The following is a 13,701-nucleotide window of genomic DNA, read 5'->3' on the forward strand; positions in this document are numbered from 1 at the left end:
GAAAGTTGGAGTCACTAAATGTTCATCATTAAGTGCTGCTTAGTAACACACTTGAGCATAGGTTGTTGCTGTTTGTTAGGAAAACAGTGATACTGTAACAGGGTTGTTCAGTTTCACGGTTCTCCCTTTAAAGTGTGGTGGCAGTGGTGAGTGCCACTGTGCAAGAAAAAAGGCTAGAACTTCATTGGCATAAAATGGAATAACTTCATTGCTGCTTCTTGTAGAGCACCTTTCTAAAATGTGCAATAGTAATTATTTCTTTTCCTCTTCAGATATTCCCTAGCTGGAGGAAGTTCTTCATCCTACTGACATACTCTTCCTTCCGGGCTTTCCTAAGACAGCAGAGATCCCATGGTGTCTGCATTGAAGGTGTACACCCTAATGATGTTCTGCCTCTCAGTCTCTGTGAAGTCCTTGGGAGGAAGGACATTCCCAAGAGTGAAAATGAAATCTCTTGGATGGAGGCAGTCTTTTTCAGATCCTTAAAGCTCTAATTTTTTTAGATGATAATACACATATTCCAGGGAGGTGTCCTTTTGTAAAATCTGAAATGTATATTTAGGTTTGTGATAGAGAAATTGAAGATATTGAGAAACCTCAGGTATCTTGCTTTAAGAATTCCACTGGGAGATGGAGCATGGTTGTCGGAATTGTGTACAGATATATATATATATAATGTCTTTTTTAACAGAAAGCCTTTCAATGTGCATAAGGAATCACTGTGTACAAAATGGTAAAGTGCTTTTATAGATAATGTTAGTGGGGTAAACATTTGACAGGCCATAACTGAGTATTGCCTTGCCTTTATTACATGTAAAGTTTGAATTATGTGATAAGTGAATCTCAGTTAGATTTTTGTATGTGAAGTATTTGCCATTGAAAGAGTTAATCCTGTATTATAGAACTTTCTATTTGTACCTCAGCACAGACACAATTTTATTCTGTTTCTCCAGCTTTTCTTTCTTTTTACTTATATTCTGAGTGTGACTTTCTATGTATGGTACTACTTCTAGTTACTTTAAATTTCATACACCTGGTCTCTCAAAGCTTTTAATTTAAATTATTGTTTTTCTTAGAGAATGAGTTCTTTCATATCTTCCGTTTCAAATTGTGCCAACGCAAATTCTGAAATAGTTCAATTTTAGTAACAGATATTTGTGAAGCTTGTGAAATTCAGACACAGTCTTTTTTTTCACCTGAACATGTTTAAATGCTCACACAAATCTTTATTTACATAATTTATTCTGAAATATCTCCTTAAGATGTAGATTCTGAGACAGTGGCAAGTATTTCTTTATCATGCCTATTTTTATCATTAAAACAAATGTCTTTCAGCGTAAAGAAAAATCCATAGATTCAATATTTGGTCTCGCTGCCTCGATCCATGCATCTCTTTACCAAAACTGACAGGTGTTGGACAGAGAGACTGCAAAACAGCCCAAGTGCTGTGTGTTGGTTGCCTCTCCAGAGAAAAGCTATTTCTTAAAATTCTGAATGTTGTAATTTCCACTGTTCCTGTGAGGGCTTCTAGATAGCTGACTTCAGGTGTTCTAGATCTTGCAAATAGTAACACTAGTTCATTAATTGTATGCACAGTTGATTAGGTAGCTGCTATTCCCCCCCCCCCCACCCCCAACAGTATTACTCTGAGGTTTACTTTGGTTGGTTTCACCGAGACTATATTCAGGTACTTCTTTTTCCAGTAGCTAAGAGAGCATTTTTGCCTTCTTTTAATGAAGAAGTTGATGACTTTATGCTTTGCACGACACTGAGGTAACATATATTTACTTTTTAAAAAAATATAGATGGGAGCTTTGGAAGAGAAAGGATTAACTTTTAAAAGTACAGGCATATCTGCCTGGCTTGGTACAAGAAACCCAGGTACACTAACCATTGTGGAAGCTGGTGAGGTCTCCTTCCAGGACTTCTATCACCATGGTAGCCCTTAGTCTATGCATATTAATAGCCTTAATTTATTAATTTAAGAATTTAACAGTAAGAGGACACTGTCTTGCTAACAGAGCTAATACACTTCTGCCCAGGTTGAAACAACAGTTGGAAGAAACGTGCGTGTGTGTTCATCTTGTGGCCATGCTTTCAGGCACTACTCATTAGCCAGCCTAATGAGGTAATGGGTTTCCTTTATGGCTAAGGGAATTTAAAGTAAATTGAACAATGCTAAAGTTTGAGCAATGTTTTACATCTCCACTTTGATTAATGTCTTTAATTATGTTGTTTAGTGTGCTCTTAAGTGTTATGGATAGGCTCACTCTTGAGGAAACAAATTTAGCACTGCTTTTGTGAAATGTGCATCAGAATGTAGTGCAGTGGGAAATTTACCTGTTGATGTCTCAATATGAGAACATTCAGCCTTCAACAGATCCGTGTGCTATGACTGCATAAGGATATCAACAGGTGCGTTTGCACTCGAAATATAAATTGATCAGTGTAAGCTGTTCTCTAGTCATCTATTAACGTAAGGACTGGAAATTAAAGTGAGCTTACCTGGAGATGCACAGAACCCTGAGACGTAGTGGGGAAGTTAAATTTATGCTGCTGGCTTGAATGTTAAGAAATTCTTAATCAGCAAGTTGAATTAAATTCTAAGCTACAATCTTTGAACACTCATTTGAAAAGTTATATATGTGTTTTGAGTTGCATTTTAATTGTGTTCCAGGACTGTATGCTGAGGAAGTACTTCTCTGAGTAGATGGTGGCAGAATTTGCTTGATGAATGTGTCAGAGCTTAAGATAAGTAAGACGGTATGGGCAGGTGGCCAAAAGGCTTGGGCATTTAGGAGACAAGACCTCATTTATGGTAGAGATGTGTATTTTTATATGTAATATACAGATTATTTAAATATAGACTATCTTAAACTGAGATTCACTGACAAAATAAAGCGTGCTGTGTCTTGAATGTAGAAGTACAATCATTTGCTATTGAAAAGTATTGATGCTTTAAAATCAGGTCTATATTGGTAACAGAAGAGGAGCTTCATTTGAAAGAAGCACCACCTCAGTTTCTCAGAGAAAAAGAAGTGTATTGATATTTTTGAGAGGTTTTTTCATGCTTAAGACATATCTGTGTTACGATGTTGCACTGATAATTTTTCTGTGCAGGTAGTACCTTCACTCAGTCTTGACTATACTAAATGACAAGCTATCTCTATTTATGCAAATCTTTAAATTAATAGAACTGCTTATTTGTCAGGGATTTCATGATTAGGCAGTAAATAAACTCACTGTTTAAAAACAATAAAATCAGTTATTTGAACTGAAGGCTTGCTTTTTTGTAACTCTCAAATCTATTTTTTTACCTTAATTTTCTCTGTTGTACTTTGTAGCTGCTGACCAGATCACTGAAGGATGAGGTGCTAGTGCTGCACAGAATACTTTTGGTGAAGTAACAAAGCAGTAACTTCACTCTGCCGTGCCACTGTTCCTTTGCAGCTCCATTGTGTGGGAGCTTGTGGGAGCAGAAGATAGGGCATTCCACAAAAATCAGTTTAACTGGGGTGTTCTGCCCCTGCTGTGCAAGAGGGGTGGGTGGAGTGGGAAGGTGAGGCTGGGTGTGTTGGTACCTCACTGCAAAGCAGCTGGCTCAGCCTGAGTTCCTATCCCCCTGTACCCTAGCACCCCTCATCATCTGCCTCCAAATGTGCTTTTAATGTACTTGGGCAGTGTCTTCTTTAGCTCTCACTACTTAATGTGACGTTCTCTATTACTTTTTAAACTACGTGGTACCAGTAGTTTTACGGTAACCTTTCAAGGAAATGTTTTTTTGCCATCAAAGACATCAACATTGGAAGATTATCCAGAGTGCCGATAAGCACAGGTATAATGCAAGGATCAGGACAATTGCAAGTCGATTTTGTAAGCTGCTGGGGAGGAGCAGAAGGTACAGCACAAATCTGCTTCCTCTCTGTAACTGTGTTGTCCAGATGTGCTGGTAACTGCAGTGAGCATATGCCATGGACAAATCATATACAAGGGTTTCCTGTCACCTTTAATGCACGATTATAGAGGACCATTAAAGTGTGTGTCTTGTTTTCTGTAATCTTGCTACCTGTTTAGAACTGTGTATTTAAATTTTACTTTTGTCACTCCACACCAAAACAATAAACCTCCTTGCAAACTACGTGACCTAGAAATAAAGAAGGAAAAGTTTCATGAAATGTTGCCACCTGAGTGGTCAGTGAGATGAGATTCAGGGCTCCTTCCCTGAGGGGGATGCTCTTTGAGCTTCTAGAACTGCTATTGCCCACGTGTCAGTAATGACATGCAGAAAGTTTATAAATCACTGTTTGGTTTTTAATGGTAATCAGCTCAGAATTTGTAGCACTTGCAGATGGCAGTGATTTAAAACCCACCTTGCAGTTTCCATCCTGCCAGCCCAGTGAAACTGATGAAGTGCTCACAACAAATTGCATTTGCTAACCCCACCCCCCCAAGAATTGCACTTTTAACTGGTGACAAACTGTGTGACAGCTGCACACCTGTAGTTATACTTCATTACTATTTTCTGCTGCTAAAAACCGTATGTGTGGCACATTGCCCGTTATTTTATCCCCTACCGGGTTTCCTGTGCCCCCAGGGCAGAGGTAGTATCCCATGTGCTGTAGCAACTGGAGTTGTGCATCTGCCTGTGCATAGGTAACTGCGCTTTTGAGGGCTAAGTCTGTGTAATTGGTCCTGTATAGAAAGAAAGAACAGGAAAAATTGGGCTTTTCAGGTCTTTCTTGATCCTCCGTTTTGTTCTTGGCTGATGGAATGGTAGGGTATTACACCTGATTTTGTCTCTAAAATAGATTTTTCTTTCTCTTTAGTCAGAGACTTTTATCAAGATTTCTGCACTCACAGTGTGTCTTCCCCTGCCTGCTGACTTGTCTTTCAGTCTGTCATTTTTGTCAGGTTTCAGCTGAATTTACAAAGGCATTAAGGTGTCAGTGTTGTTTAAATAAAATGTTCTGAAAAGAGGTAGGTTTGACGTATATTATCAAACATATCTTAACAGCAATTAAAGTAGACAGCAGATAAATGGTGGAGATGCTTAATCTTGTTGAAAAGACAACAGGAGTCCAGGCTTTTTTGATCCCTTTGCCTGTGGTGTTACTCCTGAGGCAATAAAGTCCCTGTTTTGTTTTTATTTGCTCATTGGAAACTGGCAACTATTTCATGGTGAGTAATAACAATACCAGTAAATCTCCTGGAGTGACCTGTTTGAGGTTTTCCTGCAGCTGAGAGAGGTGTGTTTAGTGGTAGCTCCTGACCCTGGCACACAGTGGCCCTGCCTCTCTGTGGGCTCTGCTTGGCTGAACAGGCAGTGATATGATGTGAATCAGGGTTAAAAATAAGTGGTTGTACATTAAAGTTTTCTAGTACATCGAGTTGCATTCACACACATGGACTCTGCCTGTTTCCAAGATATGAGCATCAGGACAATTGATTTTATTCTCTTACTATCATTTCAGTTTTGGGTTAACCTTGGGAATAGACACCTAGAAAAATGCTGACGGATGACAGCAGTTCACATGGTTCCCTTTTAAAAAGGAATTAAAAATCACACTATTAGAAAAGAATAAAAAAACCTTGTTTTAAACTTAGTTTTTTATAGGAAAAATAATACAAAAAGGTGATTAGGTGGGTATTCTGCAAGTTGCACCCGCAGCCTAGCTTGGTCTCTCTGCTGTTAACAATAAGTATCACTGTATCTTGGTCTGTGCCTTATTTTCCAAATTGACCTTGTGTAAAAATGAAACTTAATGAGAAAAGTGTTATGTGATTTCTGTGGAGAGCTCAGAATTAAGTACTGCAGCAGATAGCAGTTAATGAACATTGTATCCAACAAGCCCCAGGGTTCTAAATTAAAACCCAGTTTTGGCTGAATTAAGGACAGGGCCCTCAATGTAATTTCTTAAAAAAAAGCTTTTCACTGTTATAGATAACAATTTTAAAGGGAAGAGGCAGGGCCCCGTCTTGTAAGGTACTAATTTACCACTCAGTAATAAAAATTTTTGGCAGGACCAGGTCTGCAGCCTTTTACTTCATAGCAACATCAAAGCTGTTGTTTTTCAGCATTGTTTTCCCAGAGCAGTAAGGCATCTATGCTGTGTTATTGCCTCTTCACCTCACTACGCAGATCATTGCTCACATTCCTGGTCAGTCCTGAAGCACTGGAATTCCTTTATGTTACTACAGGGCAGGGTCACAGGCTCGGAATGGACAAGGCAATGGGACCTGCAGCTGGGAAAATGGGCTTCAGATTTTCTTTCCACGTTTGTCCTTCAGCAGGTCCTAGCCAGAGGCAATGCTGGTAGGTGTGATTATTGCACTGGTACAGACAGCCAGGGGCAATAACGGAGGAAAAGAGCAACTGCACACACTACCTGTCCAGAGGGCTGAAGGTCTCCATGCAGCTGAGGGAAATGCTCTGAAAAGGGTTTCCCTTTGTCAGGGTGTGCTTTGATTTGGCCACTGGAGACTGCAGCATGTCCTAAGGGGTTTGGAGCCCATCCTCACCTTGGACAGAGGTACGTTTGGGGTCGGGGGTAACAGAAAGAAGACTTTACTGTCTCAAAACAGGCATATGTACAATGGTGTTGTGAGGTATTTTATTCCCTTTTGTTGTGAGCAAAGCTGTAAGAAGCCACTTTACACATCGCACACAGACAAGCCATTAACAAAGCGAGTAGCTGCATGAAGAAAAAGCAGGGATAGAACTTCCCCAGCTTCATTTCCCAGACTGACCTTCAGGCCCCCTCTGCTTAGCACCATGCCTCCTCCAAGGCCTGTAATGGTGATGGGTGTCACCAGCACATCAAACTTCTGCTAATGGAAGTTTTACATCACCCTAGTGACAGTGTTTCTTACAACGGGAGGGAAACCATCTAAGCCTTGTGGACACAGTGCTGCCAACCTTCTCAGTGCGCCACCAGCTTATCCAAAATGCGGTGCCAGCCGATGTTAAAGCCAGGCATACGGAATGGGTAATTCTGCTGCAGGTTGTGTAAGTCGCCCTCTGTCTGCCTGAGCCCCAGGGGAGAGAGGGACAGACTGAAATTCCAACAATAAACTGGAAGTTAATTTGGGATGTGTAGCAAGCAGGATGAAAACTTGGGGCTTCAGTAGTACCCCCCAGCTTAGAGCAATTTACAACCAAAACACTACAAATGAATAACAAATAGCTGCGGTTCTTGTAGCTTACAGGTTTTCTTTCAAGTTCGTGAAACAAACAGCAGAATGTCACCACAGCCTTTAATTTCTTCTTGTACATAACCATTCACAGTACATTAACAGCCCAAATAATATTGCACTGGATTATTTTAAAAATTTTTTGTCTTGCAAGTAGTACTCACTTTTCAAAGTCATCAGATGAACAATTTGGTCAACTTGCACCAAGAAAATGGTTAGATAAGAACCCTATACTTTATTTATACCACATGGATTTGTGACCCCAAAGGGAAATGAGAATGAGCTGTAAACTGTTTTCTTGTTAAACACAGAAAATTAGTAAATCGTTGCTGATTAAATATAGAAAGACTGGGAAAAAGCATGAAATCTGAAAGTTACCTCATTCCTGTTAGACTGCTTGCTGTATATATAATTATGTTCTATACTGTGAAACTCCATCTACATTTAAAAGCCCAGCAGTCTACAGATTAACATGGTAAAAAAAAATAATATATTTTTATGAAAAGAGAAGAAAATAGTGTTTGCCTCAGAGGAGAAAATTTTCAGGTTTCAGTCATCTGGGAGTTCTTTTGGGTGCAATCTTTGAGGCAACAAAATGTCTTTTGGCATTTGGCACTCTAATAAGGACAATATTTTAATACTGGCACAAGCTAAAAACAGCACAGAATGACAAAATACAAGACATGAAATGAACCGCAGCCACTGGGATGATGGTAAGCTAGTTTGTATATACGGAGAATTTAAACAGTTTTGCTGAGGAATTGTGAAAGTTTCTGCAAAACCATACTTATTCTCTTCTTTTACCAAAGTGTAAGTTTTCCTAAACTTGGAGGGAGAAAAAGAGTTTGAAATGTCCTCTAGAAAATCAGAAGCAGCTGCTGGACAATCAACACAGCGGCTTGTTCAGCCGTCAATAGGCATGAGGCTCTTTGTGACTCAGAGCTCGAGTGCGTGAGGCAGAGCTGGTGGCACTTCGGATCACTTCCATCCATCTGTGAGGAGGCATGAGGAGAGACACAAACAAAAGAAAGGTCAGTTCCCAGTGGAGGATATGGTCTGTGCTATTGGTTGTACAGTTTGATTTTTGGTGTCTGTGGGAGCATCTTCCTACTTCACCCCTAAATCAATCTGAAGGCAAGAGGATCAACTGCCAAAACTGCAAGGAGGTTTAGAGAGATGGGACCCAAGACTCATGAAGTTCGTAGTGAATTTACTTGCTCTGCAGACACCAAATATCTTTTTTTCTGAGTGGTCCAGGCAATGACCAACTGAGACCAATCTTTCAAAAGAAATGTACTTTAGCTGCAATTTCTGCTTCTTTTTCCTAGAACTGATAAAGGCATTTTGTGGTTTTATTTTATCACCACTTTCCCACAGTTTGCTGCCTTGTTTACAGTTTTGGACTGACATGTTAAAAGTTAAGAACAGCTTTCTTTGATGAAGACATCATGATTTTTGACATGTTCATGCTTCATATAAAAGGAGCTAAATTAGTTCATGTATGAACAATCACAAACCAGAAATTAGGACAAGTAGTGCATTTTCCATGACTCTCCAAGTATCTGAAGTTCAGTGGGAGATGTAAAAATTACATGATGAAGAGGCATAAAGATACAGTAGGAACAGCTGCTTCTATAAATTTGGAATTTTATTTCAAGTGTGGATTTTCCATGCAGTTGTTCTAGTGGAAGCGAAGCTATTCTGAAGAGCTACTGAGGTGTCCTGTGATCTGTTCACATGCTTCCTGAAGTCTGAGACATGGAGCTCACCATACAGACAGCCTGATCAATTTTGACTGGATAATTCCAGGTTTTGCAGTAATTACTACTGCTGCTTCCATATTATCACAACCAATCACTTGATTTTAGCAGTATCAGGTTTAAAATTTGTTTTATAATTTTAAAAGGTCCTTTCTCCAGTTGTGCTGAACCACTTGCCTGTATTACTGAACCAACTTACTAAACTTTGCATCTACTAACCTTTGGAAGAATACTCCTGGAATTTACCAAAAATTTTTGCTCACAGAAAACAAACATACCTTTCAAAGGTGTATTCACTTTCAGCCCTGAAGTAGTACACATGGGATTTGAAATGTAGCTTGAACACATAATCTTTGTGAATGTTTTCAGATTCAGAAGGAAGGGTAAGTGAATATCCCAATAAAGGAAGGCTGGCTAAAGGATGATTGTCCTGAAAAGATATGATGGAAAATGCTGTGAGATCAAATGCCCTTAAATAAAGAGAGCACATAAGTAAATGGAAAGCAGATACACACTCATTTAAAGATCACTGTGTTTCTACACAGTGCAGAAAAATACCAGATATATATACAACTGCAATAAAATTAATTGTCTGGTAGTTTGAGTTGGTCATCATTACAGATCCTTTGCATAAAGATCTGCTGCAGGCTGATTCTGTCAGTATTTCCCTGAAGGAAAGCTGGCTAATATCTTGGAGTTTCACTACTTTCAAACTATGAGCATAAAGCTCCATCATTTGCCATTTGCAGGGAATTATCCAAGGCTCATTCTGCCTGCAAACTCCTACTCCTTTAGAGCTGTGCTGGCCACCCAGCAGGTTCACTGCTCAAGTCCTTTTACTGCATGGCAAATGATTTCCTTATCCCTCTTCAGGTGTAGAATACCCTCCAATTCCTTCTTCAATCATTTAGGATTTCTGTAACAATGAAAGCACAATGTAGCAACTCCAGTTACTTTGTCCTTATGCCCTGCTCAAACAGATTCTAAACAGAAATTCCCTACTTCTACAGTCGGATGTTTGCTCAGATGGATTGTATCACTGACTGCTGTTCTCTTTTTTGGCTTTAGTCTCAGTAATGGTAAACAGAATTTGTAAGTCACTATTAAGTTTTTAACTGTAGTAAGAAAAGCCTGGTTTAAACTTGCACTACAGCTTCTGAGCAGTGGTGAGCTCTGCTGTGCTTTCAAGAATGAATGTACTGCAACTGCTGAAAGCTTCAGGAAAGAACTGACCCAGGAGCAGAGTGAAAACAAGCCCTGTTCTGTGTGCCAGTGGCAGTGAAGGCTGTGTGTGGAGCCATGACCAGTGCACCTGCTGCTCCAGCCTACAGCATCTGTGGCTGATGCCCACTGTTCTCTTAGCTCGCTCTTTGGAAAAGAACCCCACACTCTTCTCCAGCCACTCACACTTGCCCAGTTGGTTACCTGGTGCGATTTATAGAAGAACATGCAGAAGTTGGTGAACACCACCCAAAGCTTCTGCCACCCATTGCTGTTTTTGAATTTTCTTAGCAGATTTCCAGATAGCTGGTTCTGAAACAGATCAAAAGCAGCCAAGTAAAACAGTGAAAGGTGCCTGCAGCTTAGTTATTGTAAGAAAAATTATTTGCTTTCACGTGACCTTGGTGTAAATGAAAATGCTTTGATTGACTGGACATCTGCATTTTTCTACTGCTGTAATGTATTTTTTTGTTTGCAGCTGAGTATTTCCAAAAACTCAAAGCTACTACACTAATTATTTTATCAACTGAGGTGGCTTTTGGCAATCTGTTACTAAACCTCAGTCTTGTTAGTCTGATTCTCTTCTTTTGGAATGATACTTAAATTGAATGGAAACAGAAAGTCTGACATGAATTTGTGATGTAAAGGAAAATTATGACATACTTTAGAATTGCAGATAGAGATTGAGGTCTCCATACCCATAAAGTTCACATGGTACTTTTCAAAGATTTCAAAAACAAGGACCATTAACCTTACTTTTAGCTGGATTTTGAATAGTTTAACATAAAGGAGGAGAAAGCCATAACCAAGTACATGTATTTAAGGGCTGGCTGAAGCAACCGCTCTTCACATAGTGAAGGTGGAAAACCAAGCATCATTGTTCCTTGCAAATGCAAGGGGGGTTCTCAGTGAATTATTAATGACTTCCCATTCCTTGCTGACTGTGAGGGCTCTTTCCTGGATCACAATAGCTTTTACATCACTCTCGTTATCTAATGCTGATAAGTTAATCTGTAAAGCTTAGTAGTCGAAATCTGGGGTTCCTGGTGTAGCTAATACAAATGAAGTGTTCTTAAAAAGTTCTGTTTTCACCAGCCTTGAATATGCATTAAAGCCTTTCCTTTAAATCATCCTGTTCTTTGATATCTGGACTACTGCCTCCTTGCCCTAAGTTACAGGTGTACTCCTTAATTTTCTGTTACCTCATTACTCTGGAGGATATCATAAAAGGACAGGCTTTGCATTCGGTACCAGCAGACATATGAAATGGAAACAGGCCGCTGATCACTGATCAGTCCAGCAGGTAGGGAGGAACAGTCACTGACAGAGAGAGGATCTTCTACCACGAGAGAGACAGAAAGGAGGGAGAGACACAAAGAAAATAAACGATAATGCTGAAGTGAGAGGCACCGACAGGATGACGTGAGCATGAGCGGGACCTGCCACGCATGGAGCAGCAGTGGAGCTGGAGATGTTTTCACAGAACAAGGCATGGCTCCAGGGTGTGCGTGATCTTCGCTGCTTTGTGTTCATTTGAGGCACAGGGAAGGTACAAAAAGGAGCAACAATGAGCACTGATCTCAGACCTAGTTAGATTTGCCTAACTAAATGTTTTAATCATTAGAATGAGTCACTGGTATAAGTTTTATATCTACTTTATAATAAACCCTCTGCTTTAGGGAAAAATACAAGACCTTGTCCTGCGCTGAACTATTCCTCCCTTGCAGGATATAAGGGTATGAAGAATGGAAAATCCCACCAATGTGGGACTGAAATGAGGCTCTACAGTCAGCATTTTTTAGTACAGAATTATTTTGCCATATTTAGCAACAAACTCACCTCCTGTTTAAAAACAGAGGCAGTTACACAAACTATGAATATGTCTGTCCTTGCATCACTGTGTCCTGTGTCAAGATCTCTTCTCTAGAGCAATGGCGGGCTGATGTCTGAGGGCTGCCACTTGAGTGCAAATCCACTCAGCTTTAAGATTCCTTTTTCCATTTTCATAGAGCATACATTTTCATTTGCTGAGGACTGTGATAAAGTATGCAGAGCTCCTTGGACTCTGTTTGGTGAAGGAAGAACATCTCAGCAGGCTTGCTACCTCATCCTAAAACCTACACTGAGCTAGGTTTCATTCATGTCAATCTTTGAAAAGACAATGTCTGCACCTTGGCTGTTGAGTACAGAATTAACAAATGTGTACCAAATTGGCTTGGCTGTGATCAGAGGGGTAAAAAAGGGAGTTTATTTTGAGGTGGAAAATGCAAATAAAGAAAAAGCAGATGAGACTGAGCAATGAGACAAGGTTCCAGAAAAGATGGCTAGGTAAAGAAAGTAAGTTAGTAATACACATAATTAAAACTCTGGCTGCAGCAGCTAAAGACAATATCCTTTCCGCTCAAGCAACGACTTAATGCCTCTGTAACTGAAAGCATTAAGACAGTTTGAACTGCTTTATATTTTAAAGGGCATCAGCTTTTTTTTTTGACAGTTGCTTCTATGAAAATTACTGCTCCATCTGATTTTACAGAGGTGCACTACAGGAGCAGATCAGTGCTTCTTGAGTCACGGTTTATGCCATCATTTGAGAACACGGGAGGTGGTTTAATAAGCGTGCCTGAAACTTCCCCAGGAGGAGACAAGGGAACAGCACAGTTGTTAAGGAGGAGCAAAAAGGAAATTGTCATTCAAAAGCGAGCCTGGAGCTGCAGTTCAGGTCGTTCTGAGGCAGATACCTCCACAGCAATACTAAAGTCGATCATTGAAACACTGGTATTTCTGTGCCAGCAGACGTGCACCGTAGTGTTGCCACGGTGTGGTGACTGACGTTCGAGTGAGGTGCGGGATGCACTGAGGTCGTCCTCAGATTCCTGGTCTACAGTAGTTTCATCAGGAGACTCTATGAAATGCAGGGAAAAAGCATCTTTCTTCCTCTATGCAACAACATATATAATTGGAAAAATTAAACAAATCAATTCTGTCCACAGAATTGTGAACTGATTTTAAAACACCGTTTTAGAAATAATTTTGTGCAGATTTTAAATAGATTATTGTATTTTATATAATTAATTTATGTGTTTTTGCAAATGTTAGAATTAAAGGCTAACTAACATGCTTTGTTGGTGTTTTTAATACCTTCCAAGGACAGGCAATGCCCAAATAGTTCCTGGAATCAATATGCTTAAGTCACTTCTCTATTCAATGAAACTTTCTGCTAACATCAACAAGAGCTTTAAAACGGCACATATATCTATATATCTACACATATACATGTATATAAATCAACTTCAAATGTCTCTGTTTGACCTGTGGCCAGCACTTTTCACCACTTTGCTTAGAAGCAACCACCAATCATACTGACAAAAGTGAGTAAAACCTACTCTCTGGCATTTACTTACTATTGTCAGGTGGGCTGCTTGCCAGTAACTCTGGGGCAGGGCCGCTGCTTTTCTCTGCCAGGTCTATTGCCATCTGGATGTCCTCAGTCCATTTGTCCATTTCAGCACGGGTACTAACAATGAAAATT

General features: G+C 39.8%; 2 protein-coding genes across 14 annotated transcripts in view; one reads left to right on the forward strand and one right to left on the reverse strand.

Moving 5' to 3' along the window:
• Positions 1–3,274, forward strand: part of STK24 (serine/threonine kinase 24) — a 51,957-nt gene extending 48,683 nt beyond the window's left edge. For 3 of the 6 annotated variants that reach the window (XM_005516458.3, XM_088051858.1, XM_088051857.1), the window contains exon 11: positions 273–3,274. In XM_005516458.3, coding sequence (XP_005516515.1) covers positions 273–309 — 37 coding nt within the window. In that variant the 3' untranslated portion in view covers positions 310–3,274. The remainder of the gene's footprint in view (positions 1–272) is intronic. The other 3 variants (XR_015771949.1, XR_015771948.1, XR_015771947.1) reach the window with 3 other exon arrangements.
• A 3,309-nt stretch (positions 3,275–6,583) lies between these two features.
• The window catches only part of FARP1 (FERM, ARH/RhoGEF and pleckstrin domain protein 1), a 202,438-nt gene continuing 195,320 nt past the window's right edge, over positions 6,584–13,701 (reverse strand). For 7 of the 8 annotated variants that reach the window (XM_014250723.2, XM_088068130.1, XM_014250703.2 and 4 more), the window contains 5 exons: positions 13,574–13,686; positions 12,911–13,074; positions 10,377–10,484; positions 9,230–9,381; positions 6,584–8,183 (listed from right to left, as the gene is read on the reverse strand). In XM_014250723.2, coding sequence (XP_014106198.2) covers positions 8,102–8,183; positions 9,230–9,381; positions 10,377–10,484; positions 12,911–13,074; positions 13,574–13,686 — 619 coding nt within the window. In that variant the 3' untranslated portion in view covers positions 6,584–8,101. Of the gene's footprint in view, positions 8,184–9,229; positions 9,382–10,376; positions 10,485–11,374; positions 11,512–12,910; positions 13,075–13,573; positions 13,687–13,701 lie in introns of all 8 variants that reach the window. The other variant, XM_014250734.2, reaches the window with a different exon arrangement.

Source organism: Pseudopodoces humilis, chromosome 2, assembly GCF_049639895.1.
Source record: "Pseudopodoces humilis isolate 2021_Gansu_Grassland_sample_001 chromosome 2, ASM4963989v1, whole genome shotgun sequence".
Lineage (NCBI taxonomy): Eukaryota > Metazoa > Chordata > Aves > Passeriformes > Paridae > Pseudopodoces > Pseudopodoces humilis.